General features: G+C 37.0%; 1 protein-coding gene across 1 annotated transcript in view; it reads right to left on the bottom strand.

The window, feature by feature from the left end:
- The window catches only part of AQR (aquarius intron-binding spliceosomal factor), a gene marked incomplete at its 5' end in the record, with an annotated part of 50441 nt that overhangs the window by 4897 nt on the left and 22101 nt on the right, over positions 1–23443 (bottom strand). Inside the window, 13 exons of the mRNA XM_010010751.1 lie at positions 715–800; positions 1525–1695; positions 2780–2951; positions 4604–4791; positions 8093–8164; positions 8990–9127; positions 10499–10708; positions 12281–12416; positions 16047–16156; positions 16997–17107; positions 19637–19706; positions 20228–20374; positions 21908–22149. Coding sequence (XP_010009053.1) covers positions 715–800; positions 1525–1695; positions 2780–2951; positions 4604–4791; positions 8093–8164; positions 8990–9127; positions 10499–10708; positions 12281–12416; positions 16047–16156; positions 16997–17107; positions 19637–19706; positions 20228–20374; positions 21908–22149 — 1853 coding nt within the window. The remainder of the gene's footprint in view (positions 1–714; positions 801–1524; positions 1696–2779; positions 2952–4603; positions 4792–8092; positions 8165–8989; positions 9128–10498; positions 10709–12280; positions 12417–16046; positions 16157–16996; positions 17108–19636; positions 19707–20227; positions 20375–21907; positions 22150–23443) is intronic.

Below are 23443 nucleotides of genomic sequence, written 5' to 3' on the forward strand. Positions count from 1 at the left end.
AATCCTAGAAACATACAGAACCGTGTGTGTTTGCATGTGTATTTATGTGTGTGTATCAGTTCACTGTATTGGTAATAGGAAAGGGTGATATTAAAAAAAAAAAAAAAAAAAAAAAAACTCAAAAAAAAAAAATCACCCTTTACTATTTCGCTAGACTTCACAGGTTAAGATTTACATTGAGAACAAATCACAATAGCATTTCCATATCCCTGTACTCATTTCTGAATGAGTAAACATGAGTTTGATAACTCATCTAACTTCTGCTGATTAGACAAGTCTTCCTCCACCCCATCCCAATACTCAAGTGCTAACATTTTAAACTATGAATAATAATGCAACTTATGAAGTGATCAAACACTTCTGATACAAAACAAATTAAAAGCTCACTTACAGGAAAGAATCCATGAGAAAATTTAAGCCTGCATTTGTTCAACAACTATTACATTCCTATCGTTCTACTAGGGTGAAACCAAGTTCAGCCTATTAGCAGTAATATAAACTAATTATAGTATAGGAGCCATTACTAAAGTGGTTGTGAAGAGGGTACCAGACAGTCATAAAAAGAAGTATGTCTGAACTTCATTCAATATGTAGCATTAAACTTCATTTCTACTATATATTCAAATAATTGAACACTTTTACATGATGTATTATAAGCAATCTTTCTAATAAACATGTAGTTTAATGACACTACAAGAATATCTTCTCACATACCTAAGGTGGCCTACAGCTTTGGTACGCACTAGTGAAAGGAGAATATAATCATTTTGTTGACCTTGGAATCTGTCCACAGTTGTTACCTAGAGAATCAAAAACCAAGAAAAAAACTCCATAGGTTAAATCTTGCCATTTCAATTAAAATGTGACACCAAAATTTTCACATCAACTTTGGACTGAGATAGCAATAAATGGGAAGATAAAAGAAAATGCTTTAACTCTGTTTTATATGGCTGCTAACCAAAAATCATCAGCCTGTTCTTTCTGGGAAATGTTAGGAGGAGCTCTTGTCTGACTCTATACTGTTTCTTTTACATTTTTATTCAACTCGGATAGCTAACAGTGGAATGCTAATACCAAAAGATTGTGAAAAGCCATCAGTTTTATAATACAGAGTTTAAACCTTCAGAATTAGCACCAGACTTTTACAACTATACTTTTTGTTTCATCAGATTTGTCATCATATGTTTTATCAAATCATTTCCACCCTGGGTGGATCTTCTTAAAGATGGGGGTTTGGGGATTCGTGGGTTTTGAGAACAAAATAACCGACATAAGAGTTATTCTGTCTCAGGTAGTCTGTAGCCTTTCCAACCTCATGGACTTCACTTTGTATGTCAAATTACAAGGAGGCAGAAACAAGGCCACTACTCTACAGAATTCCATAGAATGTAGGTTAATAAATGTGTAGTTACTAGGGAATACTTGCACAGAAATCTGTGAATCTATCAGTCTGCTGTACAATATGACAATTTAAAACCAAACAAACCAGAACCACTGCAATGACCAGTATATTTTCAAAGTCACCTTGTTTGGCCGTCCAATCAGTGGATTATTTCCACACCGCTGATTAATGACATCGCGGATCAGATGTTTCTGTCCATTGTATGTTGTCAGGATACTTATCCTGTCCGCAGGATAACCAAGAAGGCACATATACATGAAGAGTGCCACAACGTACTCAGCTTCACCAAGATTCTTAAAGAAAAGAAAGGGGTTACTCACCTGTAAGGTTGGAAAGAATACTACCTATGACATTATCATTATTTAGAGAAAAATCTCTGCTGAAATGTCTCTAGAACTGATGTTTCAAAATGGCTTTTATTAAGTGAGCAAAGAAAGAACAGAAGAAATACAAGTAGGTTTAATCACTTTATTCTGATTCCTTTTGAGAGAACTGGTGAAAATATCTACATCAATATTATTGTTAGTCACACTTTCCAGTATTTACTCAGAAGCTCCCAGTTATTTCAACAAGTTTAAATTCCAAGTATTTAATAATCCTTAAATATAATAATAATTGTTTAAAAATTTAAATCATATTTAGGGACTAGTAAATATTTACACATTTGTATCTAAATGCATTTATATACTTACAGCCTTATATACCAACGGAACTGCCAACTAAACCATACTACACAGCTCAACCAATACAGTATTTGGTTTTTTCCTTCTTAAAAGGTCACATGCCAAAACCCCACATTATGTAAAACTGTAAAATTATGATTTGTTAAAAAGTATCAGAAGATGATAATCTACAGATACCTGTATTGAAATACAAGGGCTTAAAAAACACTTAGCACCAATATGACCATGAGTATTATCATCTTAAAGCACATTGTTTGCTTTTCACAGTATTAAGCAAAATGTAAGGTGTTAATTCCATGTTAATTCCAAACTTTGATCCTTCATGTACAGGGGAATTGCTACTACACTATCACAGCAGTACAGCTGAATTGCAGCAGTATTTAATTTGCTATAGGCCAAAACAATGTTTTGTAACGAATTATACACCAAATCTCACTCCTTCCAAAACACTGAGAAAACACAGAACTCAAGCAAAGTCATTCACTCTGAGCAAAAAGCAAAACATAATACATCATCATTTTCAACATTCAAAACTCATTAAAAGGAGAAAAAGAATCATGCATACACATGATTCAATTATCTGAGAACATGAATTAAAACATCAATTTACTCTATTTTGACAGTTTGTCTTCATGGCAAATTTAGTAAGCCACCTCTCAATTAAATAAAAGCATATATGTAGTATTCCTCTCACCTGATAGAAATAAGGATTGGGTTCAGACTCTCCCACACCATTGAAGTCTTCCACATTTATAAGCTGGAAGTCATACAAAAACCCAGCATTGGCTGTTCTAAACTCTGGCAGGAGCTGCACGTGAGGCAGGTTACCCAGGTTCTTGTAACGCCAGTTGTAGAGGTTACATAAACTGTTCAAAAACACACAGAGACAGACCCCCAATAGTTAAATCAGGTTCATGAACTCATTCAACACAATTCAGATGCACACACACTATTGCTTTTAACATCAATGTTTCTGTAGGTTTTCAATTAAAAAAATAATTTTGCTGGACAGCTATACATATATAAATGAACATACTCGTACAAGCTATCCAGCAATATTAAGTTTTTTAACTCTGTTTGGTTATGTCTCACAGACAGCTTCAGATTTCACTTCAGTGTAGCACACTCAGCCTTAAGACTGTTCTACTTGATCAGACTTACACTGAAGGGTACACATTTTGCAAAGAAATCTAGTAGGAATTTTCATGGATAACAAAACTTAAAGAATATTAATGCTTCTTCACAAAAAAAAAAGGAGTATGAGAAAAAGGATTTTCTGCATTATCTGTTGTAAATTTTCTTACTGCAAAAAGAAATTTATTTTCTTATTTTGTATATTGCCATGTATTAACATGGGACATGAAGAGAAGCAACTGTTATCTACCCAATTCTGAGTCATCTCTGGTATTTATAGAGACAGTAATATAATTAAAATGCCTCATGAACAAACGCACAACAAAATCCAGACCAGATAAGGTAGAAGTTAGTTCATGGGAAGCTACCTATGATCTGAAAAGACAAAGCATAGGAAGGTATAGAAAAAATCCTAGATGACGAAATGGTTTATGAAGTGATAGAATTCTGCTCTCTCATCTCTAAGAAACTTGTTGAGATGTTGCAAAACAGCAGATGGCAAAATAAACTTCATTTATATTCAGCTATAATTTGCATTTGTAAAACCAGACTGAACTGTTTTTCATGACTAGATAATAATATTCTACCAATTCCAACAATACTTGCATGAAAAAAATTAAGTTCTCCTTCATTTTATACCAAAAATAAAAATTAAAAAATAATTTAAAAAATTAAAATTTGGGATTTAAAACTAAACTTAGAGTAGCAAGATTTTATATGGAGTAATTTTCTCTTTGGTTTTATTTTACCTCCTTGCTACGACACCACAAATCCGCACTTTACACAATAAATAAAACATCTATGTTATCACAGTAAAGTGACAAATACATGGATAAAAAGAAACAAGTTATCTTACTAGAGAGATGCTGTATCTCTTTAAATATATAAAAAAAGGATTAACACTCTTGTGTGGACAACGTGATTGTCTTCAATCAAAGCTGAAGCTCTGCTGAAATAGTACAAGAAAAGCACCCTTTTGCAGAATTTAAGGGAAATACTATTATTCAACTCTAAATAAATAATATCTTTATTTGGCCTTGAGTATATTAAATATATTGGTTCAGAAAAGGAAGCTTCTGAAAAAAAGTTTCAGCTGTAAAAAAAACCCCACAACAAAATTTGACTATTAAAATTCCTTTAAATATCATTTTCATTAAAGTACTCATACAATAGCAGAGTACTACTATACTACAAAAAAAGGAAAATAAATCTGATTGTATTTCAGCAAAGTAAAATCCACCTTCCTAGTCTAAGCTGGAACAAATAGTTTTGCAAACTCCTGTCCTAACAATAAAAATAAAGTTTCCAAAAGTATTTGTGTACTTTCTCTATTTTTATCTTTGTATTTTCTTATAGGATAGACATGACATTTTCTACGTCTCACCTTGCTCTTGCTCTTCCCTGAGCATCCAAATCAACAGTTGGCACTCCAACACGAACAAATCGTGTAAAAAGAGACTGCTCCATGTTGGAGTATTTTTGAAAAGCCATGTTCTTAATGACTGGTGGCAGCTGATGATGGTCACCAATCATAATCCACCGCTTCAAACGACTGAATCCATCCTGAGGGTTCTAGAATTAAACAATTACACAATTGTAACTATTACATTGTAACTGAGGTACTCAATTACAACACATTAACAGCCAAATTGGCTTAGTCTAAGCCCTAAATTTCAACATTTGTTCTTAAGCTACGCTGATCTGCAGTCATTTTAGACTACTAGCTTCTTGCCAATCTACTACCAGAAAAAGAAGTAGTGTTTTAAATAAACTCTTGTGTCTTATAAAGCAGCAGGTAAGTTTATCTACTAAAATCAGTAGAGAAACATCAGTATAAGTATCATATTGTGTTGTTTTAAAAGCCAAAGGTAACACATTGTCAGAAAACAAAAGGAAAAAAGCACAATTATATAGAAGTTATAGTGAAAAAATCTGATTGCTACATAGTAGTGTTACCCTGCAACAGTCCTTTAAACTTTATTTTTTTTATTCCAAGATAGCAAATATGAACTGCCTGAAGCATCTGAAACAGTTTTAGTGCTCACCTTATGCTCACCTATCTGAGGCACAAACTGAATCTGCCTTTCAAGCATCTCTGTAGTTTATGTGCTTCACCTGTTTACTTCTGGAATTCCCACAAAGCCTCTTCCATGACCAGAATGAGCTTCTAATTAAACCCCTACCCCGGTCCTTGGACTGAATGCTCTTCAGCATGTTTGGTATATCTCTTTCCAGTTCCTCATCATCCTTTGTGTACCTAAGTTACACACTAACAGAGCTCATGAAAGAACATTGTAACATAGGGACAAAAAGGGAAGAGGTGTAGAACTGGAATTCTGAAATTTCCACCTGCAAGTTTTACAATTCAGAGCCTCATTTCTTACACACTTCTGTGATACTTCCCTTTCCCCATAGGAGCACTACTCAAGACAAAGCGTAAAGTTCCTTTCCTTGCCATCCTGAAAAGAAATGAAGCCCTCCCTGCTAAGAGAGTAAGGAAGGAAAACTGAATTCTGGACTGTCCAGCTCACCAAGCGTGAAGGTGCCTTAGTAACAAAGTAAGTGGATGGAAATTATTTTCAAAGGCATGGGAAAAGATTTCTTTCTCCCCCCCCCCAAACCCTCCCCCCAAAAGGCTACTGCTTTGGAGAAGACCAATTATTCTATATAATTATTCTTCTCTGATCAGCCATTTCAATCTCAAAGAGCTCTCCAAAGAACTCTGTTTTTAAAAATTTCTTACTCTGAATTGTAAGTGCAAGAAATCAAGTACTACTCTGTAAGCACCCCCCCCCCCAAAAAAAACCAAAAACCAAAAATAACCCACACAATATGACTCTACAATGAAATGGTCAGCTTATGCATTGTTTGTGTACACTTATTTCCCCTCACCAGCCTGATGCATCTGGTTATCTAATGTTCATTCAATGATTTGAAAAAAAACCACTCTAGGATGCTTATTTCACTAACTATAATAATTTCATAATCAATGAAAACCATGGTAAAAGCCACACAGAATTTTCTCATTACACAGCACTGCAGTACAATGGTGTGTTACAATTTGTGAGAAGCCTCACTCCAGCCGTTTGCTCTCCAAACACCCGAACAACACGGAGAAGTATGTGTTCCTGTTCAGAGTTCAGGCAGTATTTGGGGTTTAGAGGGTGAACTAGTTGCCTACCTGCTCAGAATTATCAAAAGTCATCAGTCTCTAAACACATCAAGGTGTAAACTAGTACATTAATATCCCTAAAACCTAAAATCCTACAGAGTTAAACAGCAACTGAGAACAGGAGTTGGGCTTTAAGAGCAACTTAGACATGCACATTTTTTTGTGCACTAGGCCCATACTGAGGTACTTTCCTGCAACTGTATTCTAACATCCATTGGAACAGAGCAAAATGAAAAATTATGAGATACAATTACAAATATATCAAGTATTTCATGGAGTTTCTATCATGGCTTTTTCAATACACATTTTCTTTTAGAATGAAAATTAAAAAACTTGGATTTGGTTTTCTTAGACTTAATTTATTGCTTTTCAATGAAAGTATCTGCTTCAGGCAAAGCTTCTAAAACAATTTTAGAATACCAGTAAATGCAGGCTATGTATTTTTCAGAAAGCAACTAGAGAAGAATTGAATCAATAGCACAAACTCTCTTCAGTTTTACTGACTTTTCACACATCAACTTGATTTGCAGCTACAGTTTGCACAGAGCTCCTGAGGGAGGCCATACTTCCAGAGGTGAAATTCTATCTCACAATGATCTGAGATTACAGAGATAGCAGAGCCACAGATGTGCAAGAAGCACATTTACTTACTTATTAAATCCTCTAGCTCTTAAAAGAGGAGTTGCTAAAAGCAACCACAGATAATCTTTCTTGGAGACCCACAAAAAATGACAATGTCCAAGCATCTGGAGTTCAGAATGATCAGCACAAACGTTTTTCGGGAAAGACACTCAACTTCAGAGTAACAGTGTTGGCCCTCTATTACAACAATCCCTTACATTACAGAGCTATTGCTACCTGGCTTCTTAAAGACTATGCTATAAATATCCCCTGTTCCATGTTAGCTCCAGTTTCCTTCTTTCCCTGCCTGCATTAGCAGTACCTTTTCAGCTGCAAGACTTTCATTCAACTGTATCACATCTGCATTCCTTTATCTACTAATTGTTTGCTTGCTAAACACAGTACAAGCTGCAGTTGATTCCAGGCTAAATATTTACCTATTAACCAGATAAAAGGTACACAATTATTGGGAAAAAGAAGACATAGAACCAGTAATAGTTTATTTTCTTTCTGTGGAGCTGGAACATCAATTAGAAGGTCTCCTCTCTACTTGGCTCCAGTTTTCCTTGAAGTTCTCAGTGCTTGGTATCTCTCTCTCTCTGTTAATCCTGACTGAAACTGACCAAATAGCACAAGCAGACAGGATGACACAGAGAAATTATGTAAGCCTTATGCTCTTAGGAAACAAAACCCTTAGTTAATAACCCTTATTTAAAGTTTAACAATTTTTACAATCAGAAATAGTCACTATTAAGTAAGAAAGAATGTAACAAAGCCAGGACTTACTTTACATAAAATATCTTCACTTTTTTATTTTCAAAACAAAAGCCTGGTAATCCTACTATTTATTCAATAAAACCAACATATCTAGAACTATTAGCTTACTCCATATCATCAAAACCCAAAGATAAACAACTAATGTAGAACAAAGTGAAAGTTCTTACTGTCCTCTCAAATAGCAAATACTGGTCCTAGGTTACTTTCTGCACAAGATACTTTCCTTTAAATATTATGTGTTGCTCAAGAACACAGACTTTCATTTAACATTTTTTGTAATATATTTTATGATTCAGGTCTAACCTGCAGCAGGAGAGGTATAAAGGTTTCTATCTCCAGAATCTGAGCAGACTCTTCCATCAAGATGTTGTCATACTGAGGGAAAAAAACAAAACAAAACAAGAGATATGTCCATCAATCAAGTAATACAAACTAATAATGTTATTCGGCCTACCAAAAGAAAACATCAACTACTCATCTGATTTTTGATAGGTGGAACAGTTACAGCAGGATTTTACCTTATAGGCAAAATATCAGCGTTACCAAAAATCAAGGTCAGAGGTTGAAATCCTACCACATCAATAGCATATATACCTGTACCAGCCAATCAGGGCTTACATCTAGAATGAATCCATGACTGAATCACGACATGCTTCCCACATGCCACAACCCATCCAGAAAAGCTTTCTGCAGTGGCGCAAACTATTTTGGTACCCTTGCACCGAAGCAGAAAAAGAGTGCTTTTGTGATCCAACACAGGGCATTATCAGAGAAAAAATAATACTAAAAGTTATTGGTGGTTGGCTATTGTCAGATACAGGTCTGTATTAAATGAGTACCTATGGCTAATACTGCAGATTGAGAACAGCATTGCATCATAGTACCTTTTAATCAAACTGTTCATTTTTTAGGTGAAGTTACAAAGGCCATGGGTTTTTTCCCCGAATTCTGCCTTTATTTTGTTACTCGATCATATCACTGCAGATGATCATCTACACTACTAAGCATTTTTGCATATACAGTAACTTAGAAGTGATCTCAGTTTTTACTTGAAGAAGTTAAACTTTTCTTCAGTAAAATTAAAAATTGAAACACACTGGTAAAAAAATGCAACTCAAAATAACCTAGTTGCTTAGATTTAGTACAGACAAAAAAGTTTATACAAGAGGGGGTGGAGATCAAAACAAAAAAAATCATTACTTTGAAACCTAATTCAACCAGGTCGTGTCGTTTTAGAGCAGCATGAGTACAAGTCATAGCAATGATTTTTGCTTCTTTCACCAGCAGGTATTTGGATCTATCCAGGCCACTGCGGAGAAGTTCAAATGCTCTGAATTCCTATGCAAGAGAAGAAAACCGTGAAAGTCAGAATACAAAAAAATTTGTTCCTTATAAAATGTATTTGTTTCAACTATCAGCCCACCTTCTTAGTATAATTAGGCAAGAAAGTTCTGAAGACATCTACCGTTAGCAATCCCATCTTGAATAAGTTTTTAATGCTAAACTTGGAAACTATAGTATTTCAAAAGCAATCTTTTAAATACACAATGTCCTGGGTTCAGCTACAGCAGTCATTTTTTCTCCTTCTTAGTAGCTGGTGCAGTGCTGTGTTTTTGACTTTCAGTCTGGGAACAGCACTGATAACACCGATGTTTTTAGTTGTTGCTAAGTAATGTTTACTCTGACCAAGGACTTTCTCAGTCTCATGCTTTGCCAGAGAGGAGGGGAAGCCAGGAGGAAGCAGAGGCAGGACACCTGACCCAAACTGGCCAAAGGGCTATTCCATACCACAGCACGTCATGCCCAGTATAGAAACTGGGGGGAGTTACCCGGAAGGCCCAGATCGCTGCTCGGGTCGGGCTGGGTATCGTTCGGCGGGTGGTGAGCGGTTGTGTCCTCTCCCCTTGTTATTCCTCTTATCATTATTATTGGTAGCAGTAGTGGTTTGTATTATACCTTAGTTACTGGAGAGCTGTTATCTCAACCCGTGGGAGTTACATTCCTTCGATTCTCCTCCCCATCCCTCCAGGAGCGGGGGGAGGAAGGAAAAGGGGGGAGTGAGCGAGCGGCTGCGTGGTTCCAAGTTGCCGGCTGAGCTTAAACCACGACACACAAATAATTCTGCAATTTGTGTGCATATAAAAATTTGGAAAGAATTATTCAATCAGTTCTGAGGAACTCTTTCAGAATACCCCAAAATTTTGTTGTATTTTATCGTCTTGTTTTCCACCATAGTAATACATCAAATTCAGTATTAGAAAGACCATTTAAGTTAATATGACTAAATGATACACAGATCACCTTTACCCAAACTTTTAAAAGCCTCTAAAGCAATTCTGGGAAAAATAGAAGATAATCCATTTAAGTTACTTCTAGGTTATCTGATTAAAGGCAACTCACTGTAAACACAAAGACCCTGTGAGGATCAGAGGAGCAGTGACAGGCAAACCAACACTAGTAACCTAATCAATGAAACTGGAACACCCTGAATGCCTGCTTCCTAAGATCAAAATAAAACAAATGAGACACTTGATCCTTTTGTGAAACATTCCAGGATTACCCAAAGGTGGAAATTCTCACCTTAGCAGCTAATAAAGCTCTCTAGAGTTATATACTCCTTGGAGGATATAGGGAGAATTTTGGAACTGTGTAAAGTTTTTTTTATAGGATTAGCCAGATCCACTTACCTTTAATAGTTATATGTCTTACCTCAAGCTGAGTGAATATTTTCTTAACATGTCTAAAACACCCTTCAGCAATTTCCATATCTTCTTCATAGGATTTGCCTTTGAAAACTGGTTGGGGAGCATTTGCAAAATACTGGTGAAAAGGAAAGAAACTGGAGACATCTGTAACATCTGGCACCTTTCCACCCCTAACTTTCACTTTGCTGATATATTCCTCCCAACGAGACATTACCTATGACAAACAAAAGTGTCATATTGACATGTTTTAATATCAAAGTTGTCAGCAAGGCGTAGTCTTGCACACACAGAATTAAGAAAAATTATCACAAAAGCAAGGTATGTCTAAATTAGGACTTGAGCTTGTATCAGGATGATGGTTTTGAAGCTGTGGTGGGTTGACTTGACTTGGGGAAAATTGATTTAATTTATTTCCAATTAAAAATGGAGTACAATGGTGAGAAACAGACAGAACCAAAAATCACCTTTCTCCTCCACCCCCTCTTTCTTCCCAGGTTCAATTTCACTCCTTCATTCCCAACTCTTCTACCTCCTTCACACCCTGAACAATGCAGGAGGAATAGGGCTTTGTCACTCAAGTTTGTAGCACTGCACCTTTGCCACCTCACACTTTTCCACTGCTTTGACATGGGCTTTCTACAGGCTGCACCTTCAGGACATATCCACCTGCTCTAGCATGGGGTCCTCACTGACTGTGGTGTCGCTATCTGCCGTGACACAGTCCTCCATGGGCTGGAAGGGGACAACCTGCTTCGCCATGGTCTTCTCCATGAGCTACGGGGGAATCTCTGCTCTTCCTCCTCCTTTTCCTTCTGACCTTGGTGTGTGTGGTTGTTTCCCACACTCCCCTCTCTGCCCCAGGTGCTGCCCGGTAGTTTTGGACCTTTTCTCAAAGATGTCTTTACAGAGCCACCACCAGTGTCACTGATGGGCTCAGTTTCAGCCAGCAGCGGGTCCATTTGAGCTGGCCGTGTCCAGCATTGGGCAGCCCCTGGCCTCTTCTCAGAGGTTATACCTGCAGACACCATCTATTAAAATCTTGCACATAAACCCAATACAGAAGCAATTTCCTGATTACCTCCACTTACAGTACTTTGGTTGAAATACCAAGTGGGACTCCTCTGGGAGGAAACTGAACCAAAAGATGAGCTCTACCAGTGCTCCTAGCACTCTCCAACACCTAATGTCCATTTAATGTTTAGGCCCATGCTACAGCTAGCCCTGAGTAACTTCAGTAAAAACATACACAGTGTATGCACCTGATCCTAAGTACCACTCTAAGTCTGCTTAAGCCACACTAACTGCTAATGTAGACTGCGTCACTGAAAAATACATGCAAGGGAAATCAAGGATATACAATATACGGAAAATCTCTGTTTTTTATACTGCGCATCTAATTTCATGCTAGCATTTAATGCAATAAAAGCATTCTAAAGCAGGACCATCAAGTAATTGCTCTAATGCTTGTCCAAAATGTAAGATAGACCACATAGTTTTCCATCTGAAGGAGAAACTTCAGGTTAAAATCTTTGCCAGCAGTCATGAAGAACAGCACTGCTAGCCTTTTAATTGGTGAGTCATCATGCCGGAGTTAAAACAATAGCAATACAAGTAACAAATGCTACAATTACAGCATTAGCTGCTATTGTATTTTAAATGACCAAAGAAAACGTGGTTTGTTTGGGGTTTTTTTAGACTCAATTTTGCAAATTCACTCAAATTTTTACAAACTGTTTCCTAACACATTGAGGTCATACAGTCTCTGTAGAAGGATTTCTGTCCTTACTTGGTATAAGAAAAAGTGGCCAGCTGTTTCACAAGTGTAAGAAACATCTCCTGGGACTCCAAGACTCTCTTGCAATCTCCCAACTTCCCGTAGAAGTTCAAGTCTTCGAGCCAGCACATAATTAACTCTTCCATACCTACAAAATGGATTAAACAACATAATTTGTATTTAAATGTAGCTAATTCAAAACAGTTTAAGTATCACAACAGTTCACACACCAAACACCACCCGCCCCCAAAAAAGACAACTCACAACTACTACCTGGTTTGAAATCCCAAGAATATGCTACATGCTGACTATTTCTGTCAGTTGAGCCCTAACAATTTAAAAAGCCATGCAAGAGCCATTACTGTACAGTTCCTTTTATCCTATCACTTCAACAAAAGCTTTGTGTTAGTAAAACATTCTTGTGATGTACTTCTAAAGCAGAAAAAAACATTACTTACAGTGTACTGTTTAGAAGCTATGAGTCCACTACACGTTACATAAACACAACCAAGTTATACACGTCTATGGACCTTCATAAATAGAATCAATACCCAGAGTTTCAGTATGGCAAAGCTGAATTCCTTTGGCAATATACAAAATGTCTTGTAGTAACACTTAGCCCACCAGGGCTAACAGACAGGTCTGCATCCACACATAGGATACATACGTACCTGACATGCCGTGTCGTCATAGCTGCCTACTGATTAACTTTTATGACTTTTATGATTAGTTTGTAACCTATTTCCCCCATTCTTCCTCCTCTTACAGAATTCAAGGCCAATTTTTTTCCTTATTCCATGCACTCCCCCTCTCCCAGAAGCAGTACAACAACAAAAAAGTAATCTAAGATCACATTTTCTAAAAAAGAAAACAGATTAAAAGAGGGTATCAACAGGTAAAATTAAACAAATGAGAGGAACAGGACACTTTCTTTTAAAAATGCATACACAGTTAAAAGCTCAAACAAAAACATGTCAGTATGACACTTTTGTGAATAAAGGTTAATTTTTAAGTTCTTATTAAGCTTACTATTAATAAAATAGGCTTTCTGCACAGAAAAAAAAACCATTAGACACAATCCCTGGTAATCACAATGAGTTCTATTGTCTTATTTAGAAGGGTCAGAGTAGTTAAAACTGGAGATTTGAATTTACTAAGAAACACCTGACTATGGTATTGTTGACAACTGGAATAAAACAAGTTCCTTGGGCACTGTAACAGTTTAAAATCCTTGGAATACTAAATAGTTTTTTCACCTTCAACAAACCCAATCCATTATAATCATGAATGACTGCGACCAGTAGTTTGGGATTTTTTTCCCCTCACACTTCCAATGTCCAGCATTGCTCACAACTGAAGTCATATGTTCTGTCATGGTTCAAGCACAGCTGGCAACTTGGAACCATGCAGCCGCTCACTCACTCCGCAGAGGGATTGTGAGGAGAATCGGAGGAACGTAACTCCCACGGGTTGAGATAACAGCTCTCCAGTAACTAAGGTATAATACAAACCACTACTGCTACCAATAATAATGATAAGAGGAATAACAAGGGGAGAGGACACAACCGCTCACCACCCGCCGAACGATACCCAGCCCGACCCGAGCAGCGATCTGGGCCTTCCGGGTAACTCTCCCCAGTTTATATACTGGGCATGATGTGCTGTGGTATGGAATAACCCTTTGGCCAGTTTGGGTCAGGTGTCCTGTCTCTGCTTCCTCCCGGCTTCCCCTCCTCCCTGGCAGAGCATGAGACTGAGAAAGTCCTTGGTCAGAGTAAACATTACTTAGCAACAACTAAAAACATCGGTGTTATCAGCGTTGTTCCCAGGCTGAAAGTCAAAACCACAGCACTGCACCAGCTACTAAGAAGGAGAAAAAATGACTGCTGTAGCTGAACCCAGGACAGTATAAAGGAACCTGCGTCTCTCTGTGTTGCCCAGGCTACGCTGCAGTGACTATTCACAGGCATGATCCCGCTACTGACCGGCACAGGAGCTTTGACCTGCTCCGTCTCCAACCTGGGCCGGTTCAGCCCTCCTTAGTCAACCTGGTGTTCCCCCAGCTCCCCAGGGCTCACCATATTGATGCCGGCCTTAGTGCGGATGCCCGCTCGGCATCCTACATTATTCAGTTATGGCAACATGCACCTTAGAAATGCCTTGATAAGATGTGCTACAAAGGCCAGCTGTATTTAAAACAAGACCCACCAGATCCAGCGATGCACCAGAGGTACATTTCATACTACATATTATTTGTAGTACAGTGGTGATGACCACGCTGGGAACGCAAACCAGACCAGTTTCATAATCAGTAAGTCTACTGTATTACAAATAATATGTTCAGCTGTAGCTGAACCCAGGACATGTTCTTATTTATTACACCCTCATTCATAGCTACAGAATTTTCTTCAGCTGTGATTCCCTTTGTGTTTAAGTGACAGTACCAGTTCAATTGGCTCCTGTCCACTTTATGTTCTTATAACCCCTGTCCTGGTTTGCCGTGCCTTCAGAAGGAGCAAAAAAGGAACACTAAGCTTGCGAGCAGTAGGAATTCCTTAGGCAGTATTGTGACCTCTAAAGCAGCCTGGCTCAGAGAAACCATGAAATCAGAAGCAAACAAACAAAACAAACAAAAGGCATATGAGAAATAAACTTCTCTTCTCATAGTAGTGCAGCCCACCTTCATGTATCTTGCTCAACCCTTATCTGCCCTCCCAAACTGCCAGAACCCTTAGAACTTTCAGTAATGCCCCACAGGTCTCGAGTTACCTTGAAAAGAATGAAAATAGACAATGTAGAGTGCCTTAAAGAAAACTCTTTTTAATGATGAGCACTACTGTTCAAGGAATATACTAAACTCAGGATATTACTAAACAAATATCTGCCATCCCATCATTTCACTAAGATTTTGGCTATCAGATTTCCGGAATAATTTGAGCATGTTAAAGCATTCAAATTTATTAAAAAAAAGATCACAAGGTATGTATTTTGCTAAATGAAACTCAACTATGCACATGTGCGCAGCTTCTAGTCACTATATATAATTTTTACTACAGCTTTTGAAGTCAAAGTATTGCTATAATAATCCAGTACTGGACAGTTCAGTTATTTCCAGTGCATGACCATTATACCCCTGCTTACATTTACGAATGTATGTAATCCTACTGACGTCAACTGGACTAACACATAACAAACATACTAATATTTACAAGAACAGGTTCTTAAGTCTTCAGACTGACAGAATAGCTTTCCTTATGTAGGTTTTCTTCAAAATGCATTATCAGTGAAATAAGTGACTCTGCATTTAAGTGATATTCTGAAGAACTAAAACCAGAAGGTTTAATTTCGTGTTTATATTTATTAATGCAATATTCACCATGCCAGTAGAAGTGATATATTTGTGAAAAAAATTCACAACTGCAGAAACCTACCTTTCTCTCACAAAACAGATTAATCCTGTAAAGTGTATATGGGCCCAAAATATATTAAACTACTTTTACTTAAGCAGTTTATTTTGTGAACAAGCAACTGCCTGATGCTGCCTTTGGATTCTCAAAGGGAACACAGTTTCACTACTAAATTATAACCAAAATTACTTAACCCTGTATTGAAAGCAGGTGCACTCTGCATTACTGGCATTCAACAGTATTACAAGAAAGGAAAAACTTGTCAAGCACAGCTACTTGCTCATTTACAAGGGAGGCAGGATGGATTCAAGACATACATCTTGCTACAATGTTTATGTAAATGAGTTTATCATTAGCACCTCCTTTCTCACCTGCTGAAATCTTTCTCTGTCTCTAATTCCTCTTCTCCATGACCCAGACGCAGAAGGTGGCGCTCATCAATGTCTAGAGCCATGATTTTTTCAAACAGCTGGTTCAAGGCCTAAAGATTGACAAGAACAAGAGAAAAGGTAGTTTTTAGAAGTTCAGAGGCTCTTGCAGGGAAAAACTAAATAATTACTGGTAAGCCAGGTAGGAAATAATGCCTATTTTGGGATAAATGGAAGCAAAAGCAAACATGAAATTAATACTGAAATTAGAGCTCTTAATCTTGACAACAGGGAAATCAGCCTACCAAAACTCTTGTATATGCATACTTCATAACAATTAAATTTGATTTTACATTTCTAAAACAATTTTAAAATTTCATTCTATCCTGTAATTAATTTACCTGCTAAAGCTATCAGTTTTATAAACTGTCTCAAGAGGAACACTTTGCAAACATTCATTTTGTTATATGATTAAACCATTTAATTTTTACTGTACATGAGACAAGCATGATCTGGTACTGATTGGCAGGTGCTGTGACTATTCCACATGGATAAGTAAATTTTGCTGAACCAAACTTTAAGGTGTGTTACATCTCCTGCCTTAAACTCTTTGATAAACTCTTCTTAAACTCATCTGTGCCTTAAACAGCTTAATATCAACTGTCCGTCCAATTCAGTGTATACCAAAGAAGTAAGTTTGTAAGCACTGGATCATCAAGTTTATGAAACTAACAACAAATATGAGCAAGCTCCACTTGAACTTCATGTCAGGACTACAAACCTGAAATTAAAAAAAAAATTAATTTCACATTGTGAAACTGGAAAAAATCACATACAAACAAACTCAAGTTTTCCTTGTTAAAAGACAACTGCAATCCCAAACCTATTGATCTCAATACCTGCTGGTTTTAATTTTAACTACAGGAAAATTTCATACATGACTGACACTTTACCTGATTAGAGTGAGTAACTATAAGAGTTCTTTGTTCTGGGAAATTATGATAAAGATTGGATATTATCTGAACTGCTACATCAGTTTTTCCAGTACCAGGTGGACCCACTACCTAAAACCAAACCAAAACAAAAAATTAAAACCGAAAAAATCAACACACAATTTATCAGAATATCTCAGAATACAGAATATAGCCAGTTGAGAAGAAAACAGAATGACCTCACAGGACACTGACATCATACGTTAACGACAACAAAAAAAATCTTCTGTTTCATGTACAATTGCTTGCTGGCTTCTATGATCTTCAAGAACATGTATACACAACATGAAAGACTTAGGCTAATGATGATTCCTGGCTAAGAGGAATACAGTAACCCAGCAACTAATTTCTGGCTTTTGTGAACTTCAAGAACAAATACAATGTATCATAAAAGACTTAATTCAGATTAGTTAGGCAGATTCCTGCCTAAAAGGAATATAGTAATCCAGCATCTGAAGCATTATTCTGTTTTCCAACCCATGAAAACAGACCTCAGAGAAAAAGGCTGTTTAGCCTTAGAACAGGATAAACATAGGGGAAACTGTGGGGAATATAAAATAAATAAAATAAAAAAGCACAAAATTGGAAAATAATAGGGTGAAGCAGAAATAAGGAACAGGGGAAGAAAAGAAAAACACTCCATTCTTTTTATATACTCAAAAATCTACAACTGATGATCTAGAAGTGATATTGACAGTTAATGTTTTTATAGGTTTAATTATACCAACACTAAAAAATTGACACCTGAAACATTTTAAAGGTATCAAAGCATTACAGAGCATCTCAACGTAATTTGTTCAGCATTAAGAAACACAAAATAGCAGGTTTCAGATGTCTCCACACAAAATTAGAAATTGCTATGAAATCACACTTGCTTTAAGGATTCTCATTGATCTCAGCATTCAAAAGCAAGTAGGACTGTACTTCTCAAAAATACTGCACAGAAATACATAACATAATGAAAGAAAATAAAACGGAAGCCTGTATCACATAACTGTTTTCTCAGTCTGCCTTTTCTCTTCTCTCTTCAGAAATACATCCTCTTAACCAAAAAGCCGATTTTGTAACTTGTTTTCCCTTGTGACCTCTAACTTCTTAAAACAGCACCAAATGCAGTTTTAGTAAAAAATTCCTAATTATATAATGACTCTCTTCTCAAGCATTTAGGAAAGTTGATGGAGTACCAGGCACAGGAAGCTACTTTTCTTCTTTAGAGCCCTCCAAAATTGAGGCAGATGGTAGTTTATAATGCATTATACTTGCATTTGAAGGCCATTAATAGATCAAAAAATATTAAATGATACTAATAACAGCACGCAATGATATTTAAAACTTAAGACAAAAATAAAAATGAGGGGACTTGGAGACCTCCTCTCTAGTATTTTGTATGTTAATTATATACTACAAAATGGTAATTAAGATTTTAATTTCCCAGTCTTCTCTCCTATTAACAATACTACAGATATAAAACAATACTCCTATACAGTGGCATGGGTACTCTTGGACAAACACTCCAATTATGTAAAACCCAGCAGTTCAAATCATTCCAAAATATCTCTTCCGACACTGTTTAATAACCAGATTTAAAGCATTTATCATGGTGGCATTTTCACAGCATTAAAAAAAAAACAACAAACAAAAACAAAACCAAAAAAGCTCTCATTTCTAAATAGTCCTTAAATATTCTATTAACAACCAGAAAGTTTTGCTGTGTTATACTAGAAAACATGTCATACTCAAAAACACTGCCAAGAATCAATACAATTCTACTGAAGTTTATTTTTCCCTTTGACTTACATCTTTTTGTGCTAGCTTCAGAGAGTATAAGGAGTTATAAAACATAACTATTCTATGATTCTATAAGGAGGAAGGGGACAAGGAAGAGCAGGATACTAATGAATACCAATACAAAACCTAAAAATTGGCATTACTGCCAATATAGATTAAGAAGAAATTAAAAGCATCAGAGAGAAGTCATTCAAATATTCCACTGCATCACTACAAGGATAGACTGTATGCCATTGTGAGACTTGTAGTCAAAGTCTAACTGACAGCAGTAAATCTTAAAGACTTTTGCAGAAGTTTACTGATCAGAAATTATTTTCATAACAAATCTACAGCTTTGGTTTGGTTTGTAACTTCTTAGTTCTAGAATTCAGTAGAATAAAAATGATTGCACATTACACAAGAGAGCAGAAAAAAGCTCCTTGAAGACAACTGAATGAATTTTATTTCCTTTAATGGAGACAGACGAAACTGAAAATGATGCAAGTAATCTAAACCAGCCAAAAATGACAGATATGCCGAAAACTCTGCAGTCCAAAAGTAGCAATCCAATCACTGAAAAAGTAAACTCAGTAGTTGTAGAAAGTCTTCAGCTTTCTACACAGGATACAGTTACATATCAAATATGTTTCTGTATGATTTTGTGAACACGGGAGGATGTTGAACATTTGTAAGTTATTTTTTTCACATTTTAGAACTATTACTAAAAGTGACCTCAGCAAGGATACAGAAAGAGGCATTACTGGTATTTCACTGCATGTACCTAAAGCCAGAATCAAATAAATAAGAGCATAAAATCCTTAAAAATATTCTTACCATAGTTAACCCAGGCTGCATTCCCGCACGTATAGCTTCAATCTGAGTATGGGTAAATTGAATAGTATTGCTGTAACAACACAAAACAAGATCAGAGAATTGACAGATTTTGCCAACTGTTTTAATAAGAGCAATTGTTTTTACCAAGTTGGATTTAAATTAATTGGTCACATGTTTCTCCAGAACTATATGCTTGCAAACTTGTAAGTTAAAACAACATTACAACCATCTTCTTTATAGACGTGACAAACTTGCAGTTTCGAAGCAAGACAGTAAATCATATTGTTCACATGACAACAAAATCATCCCACCTAAAAGGCTGTCTGTCTTTAGTTTCTGTCATTTGCTGAGAATCCTGTAAAATTCTTTAGGTATGATTCTCCTAGTATTTGAAGACCTGACACAATACTAAAAGACAGTATTTCTCATAGTTTGATTTAAATGTAAAACAGTCTCATATTCAAATCTTCCTTTGGTAATGAAAACAAGATGACATTTCATTTATAATCAACAATATTTTTCACATATTCATGAAAATTAACTACTATGCATGTTTAACTATTTGTAAGGAAGTTCTCATCTATTGATTACCGTTTTGGCTGATTATACGGATATGGTCCCCTGTTTGGAATGACATGAGGCTCTACAATCAGTGTTTTAGCTTCTTCAGGTTTTTCTTCATTCCCATCCTCTTCTTTTCTTTTCTTCCCTTTACCTCCCATTATTGGGAAAGTTATCCTGTAACACATAATTTAAGGATATCCTTCAACACATTCACTATGATACCACACTGTTTTAGAAGTTTATACAGAAAGATTTTTATCACCATTAAGACAAACTTTCACACAATAGAGAAAAAGAGTTGCAAATGTGGATAAGGAAAGAAATGACAAATAAATTGATGAAGCAGATTTTAAGAAAACGTATTTGAAGAAGTATGTCAAAAGTCCTCTTTACATAGCTTGAAAAGCCACAAGCAGTGCTGAGAGCCAGCTGGAAAAAAAAATCACTGAAGGCAAAGAGTTCAAAAAGGAAAATGAAAGGGACAGGAGTAAAGTTATAACAGAAAGCCACCGGCACTGTCTGTTTAGCAGTAGTAACTTGATTTTGTTCTAGAACTGATGCTTTTTTCCTTTTTTAAACACAAGATATGTCCATGTTCTCAACTGCTCCAACACATGAAGCCTTTTATTCTCCCTTTTCAATATGTTTTATAGCCTTCTGCATCATATGTTACCAAGCTTCTCCAACTTGGAAATAAATCACAGTGAATTCCAATGGCTATGCAATTATCTTAAGACAACAATGCAAACATCTTCAACAGCAGTAATCTCTTTGTCTCTTTAAGGGACAAATGCAGTAATAGGAAGACCAATAGCTCTTCACAAACAGGAATACCTGTATTTTAACCTATGAATTGAAAAAGGAACACTAGTTCATCACGGTAAATGGTGTGTGCTATCCTGTCTTAATACATTCATACAATTTCATAGTGTTAGTATCTTCCCCACACATATTCTACATGCAGTTTTCAGAAACAGCATGGAAGACTACCTTCCTGTTTTTCAAGGTTCAGTTCAGACCTAAGAGCTAACTGGTACAGAGGGGAAAGCTATCTTTTCCCTCGCCAGTCAAATCTATTCATTTAAAAGGAAATGTATTTCAATTCCCATTGAAGTATATGAGGAGGTCCACCAGGAGGGACGCAACAGTCAAGTCTAGAAATGCTGAACAACAGCAACACTGAAACAAAATATGTAAATCTCATTTAGCAGGCACAAAGGTAGGCATCCTATTTCAGAAAGTATTTCTAAATAGAATAAGCAATATGGGATTGCAGACTTAATTCTTTATTTTAACTGAATTGTTTCCAAAAGCTGAAGTTTTACCTGATATTGAAATTGCTGTTCTTCACATGCTTTAATGACATACATAAGGAAGCTATGTAATTAAAAATCTTCAGGCTGAACCTGAAGAGGCTAGATAGCATAATGCAGAAGTGAATACTATGTCTCTTCATTTTATCTCATACTATTGTTTTTCCCACATATTCAATCAATGCTCTGATGCATTTTTATACAGAACAGAGGAGAAGCTGGTCCTGAGCCTAACTGCAGGTACAGTTAACCCTGTTATATAATGACCTCAATTTTAATATTAACATCTTTTCTTAAAATAAAGCATCTCCCTTCAACCACTGAACTCAACTCCACCTAACACCACACTTCTGCAAGAATACTAGACCAGAAGAACTTGAAATTTTGAGATCACCTGAAGGGGGGTATTTGCAGAACTGGATTGTCAACAGTCACTTTAATATTGTATCCAGGAAAGCTAGCTTTTAAGTGATCAATGGACAGGAAAGTGTCATTAAAATCCAGAGTTGCTATTTGATTTGGCATTTTCAAATAGTGTGCACTACTTGGGTCTCCATATCCGAGAATGATGTCATGCAGCCAGTCAGGAACCACACAATCTGTGTTCATCAAATTCCTAATAGTCTCCAGAACAGCCTGTGAATTAGGAAAATGTGAAAAACATGATTGGAGAGATTGACTTCTTACTAAGAAAACAAGACATAATGACATGAAGACTAATCAAGTCTATTCCAAAATGCTTGCATATGACAGTCTTCACCTGACAGGTGTTTGGTTAGGTAGAGTCAACATATACACAGAATATACATGCAAAAAAACACCAGCGTCAAAACATATAATTCCTAAAATATTCAATTATTCTGTTATTAAAGAGTACCGCAGAGATCAGTAAAATTTTCATTCCAGTACAGTCAGAGGAGGGAGAGGGAAGATCAGGAGAACTGGCTACCCTGGATTTGGAGAAGGCTGAGGTTCTTAATGACTTCTTTGCCTCCGTCTTCACTATCAAATGCTCAGACCACACCACCCAAGTCTTGGAAGGAAGATGCAGGGACTGTGAGAATGAAGACCTCAGGCGCACTGCCCAAGAGGATGACGTTCAAGACCATCTTAAGAACCTGAAGGTGCACAAGTCCATGGGACCTGATAAAATCCATCCGCGGGTCCTGAAGGAGCTGGCGAATGAAGATGCTTGGCCACTGTCCATCATATTTGAAAAATTGTGACAGACAGGTGGAGTTCCTGATGACTGGAAGAATGGAAATACAACCCCCATTTTCAAGAAGGGGAAGGTGGAAGACCCAGGGAACTACAGACCAGTCAGTCTCACCTCTCTGCCCGACAGGATCATGCAGCAGCTTCTTATGAAGTTTAACCAAGACAAGTGCAAGGTCCTACACCTGGGTCGGCACAACCCCAGGCACAGCTACAGGCTGGGTGGAGAAGAGACTCAAAGCAGCCCTGCGGAAGAGGACTTCGGGGTGGTGGTGGATGAGAAGCTTGACATGAGCCAGCTTCAGTGTGAGCTCACAGCCCAGAAAGCCAACCGTATCCTGGGCTGCATTAAAAGAAGCGTGACCAGCAGGTCAAAGGAGGTGATCCTGCCCCTCTACTCTGCTCTCATGAGACCTCACTTGGAGTATTGTGCACAGTTCTGGTGTCCTCAACATAAAAAGGACATGGAGCTGCTGGAGCAAGTCCAGAGGAGGGCCACGAGGATGATAAGAGGGCTGGAACACCTCCCGTATGAAGACAGGCTGAGAAAGTTGAGGCTGTACAGCCTGGAGAAGACTGTGTGGAGACCTCATAGCAGCCTTCCGGTATTTGAAGGGGGCCTATAAGGACGATGAGGAAGGACTCTTCATTAGGGACTGTAGTGGTAGGACAAGGGGGAATGGCTTTAAACTTTAACAAGGGGAGGTTTGATTTA

Source organism: Nestor notabilis, unplaced genomic scaffold (genome assembly GCF_000696875.1).
Source record: "Nestor notabilis isolate BGI_N333 unplaced genomic scaffold, ASM69687v1 scaffold10573, whole genome shotgun sequence".
Lineage (NCBI taxonomy): Eukaryota > Metazoa > Chordata > Aves > Psittaciformes > Psittacidae > Nestor > Nestor notabilis.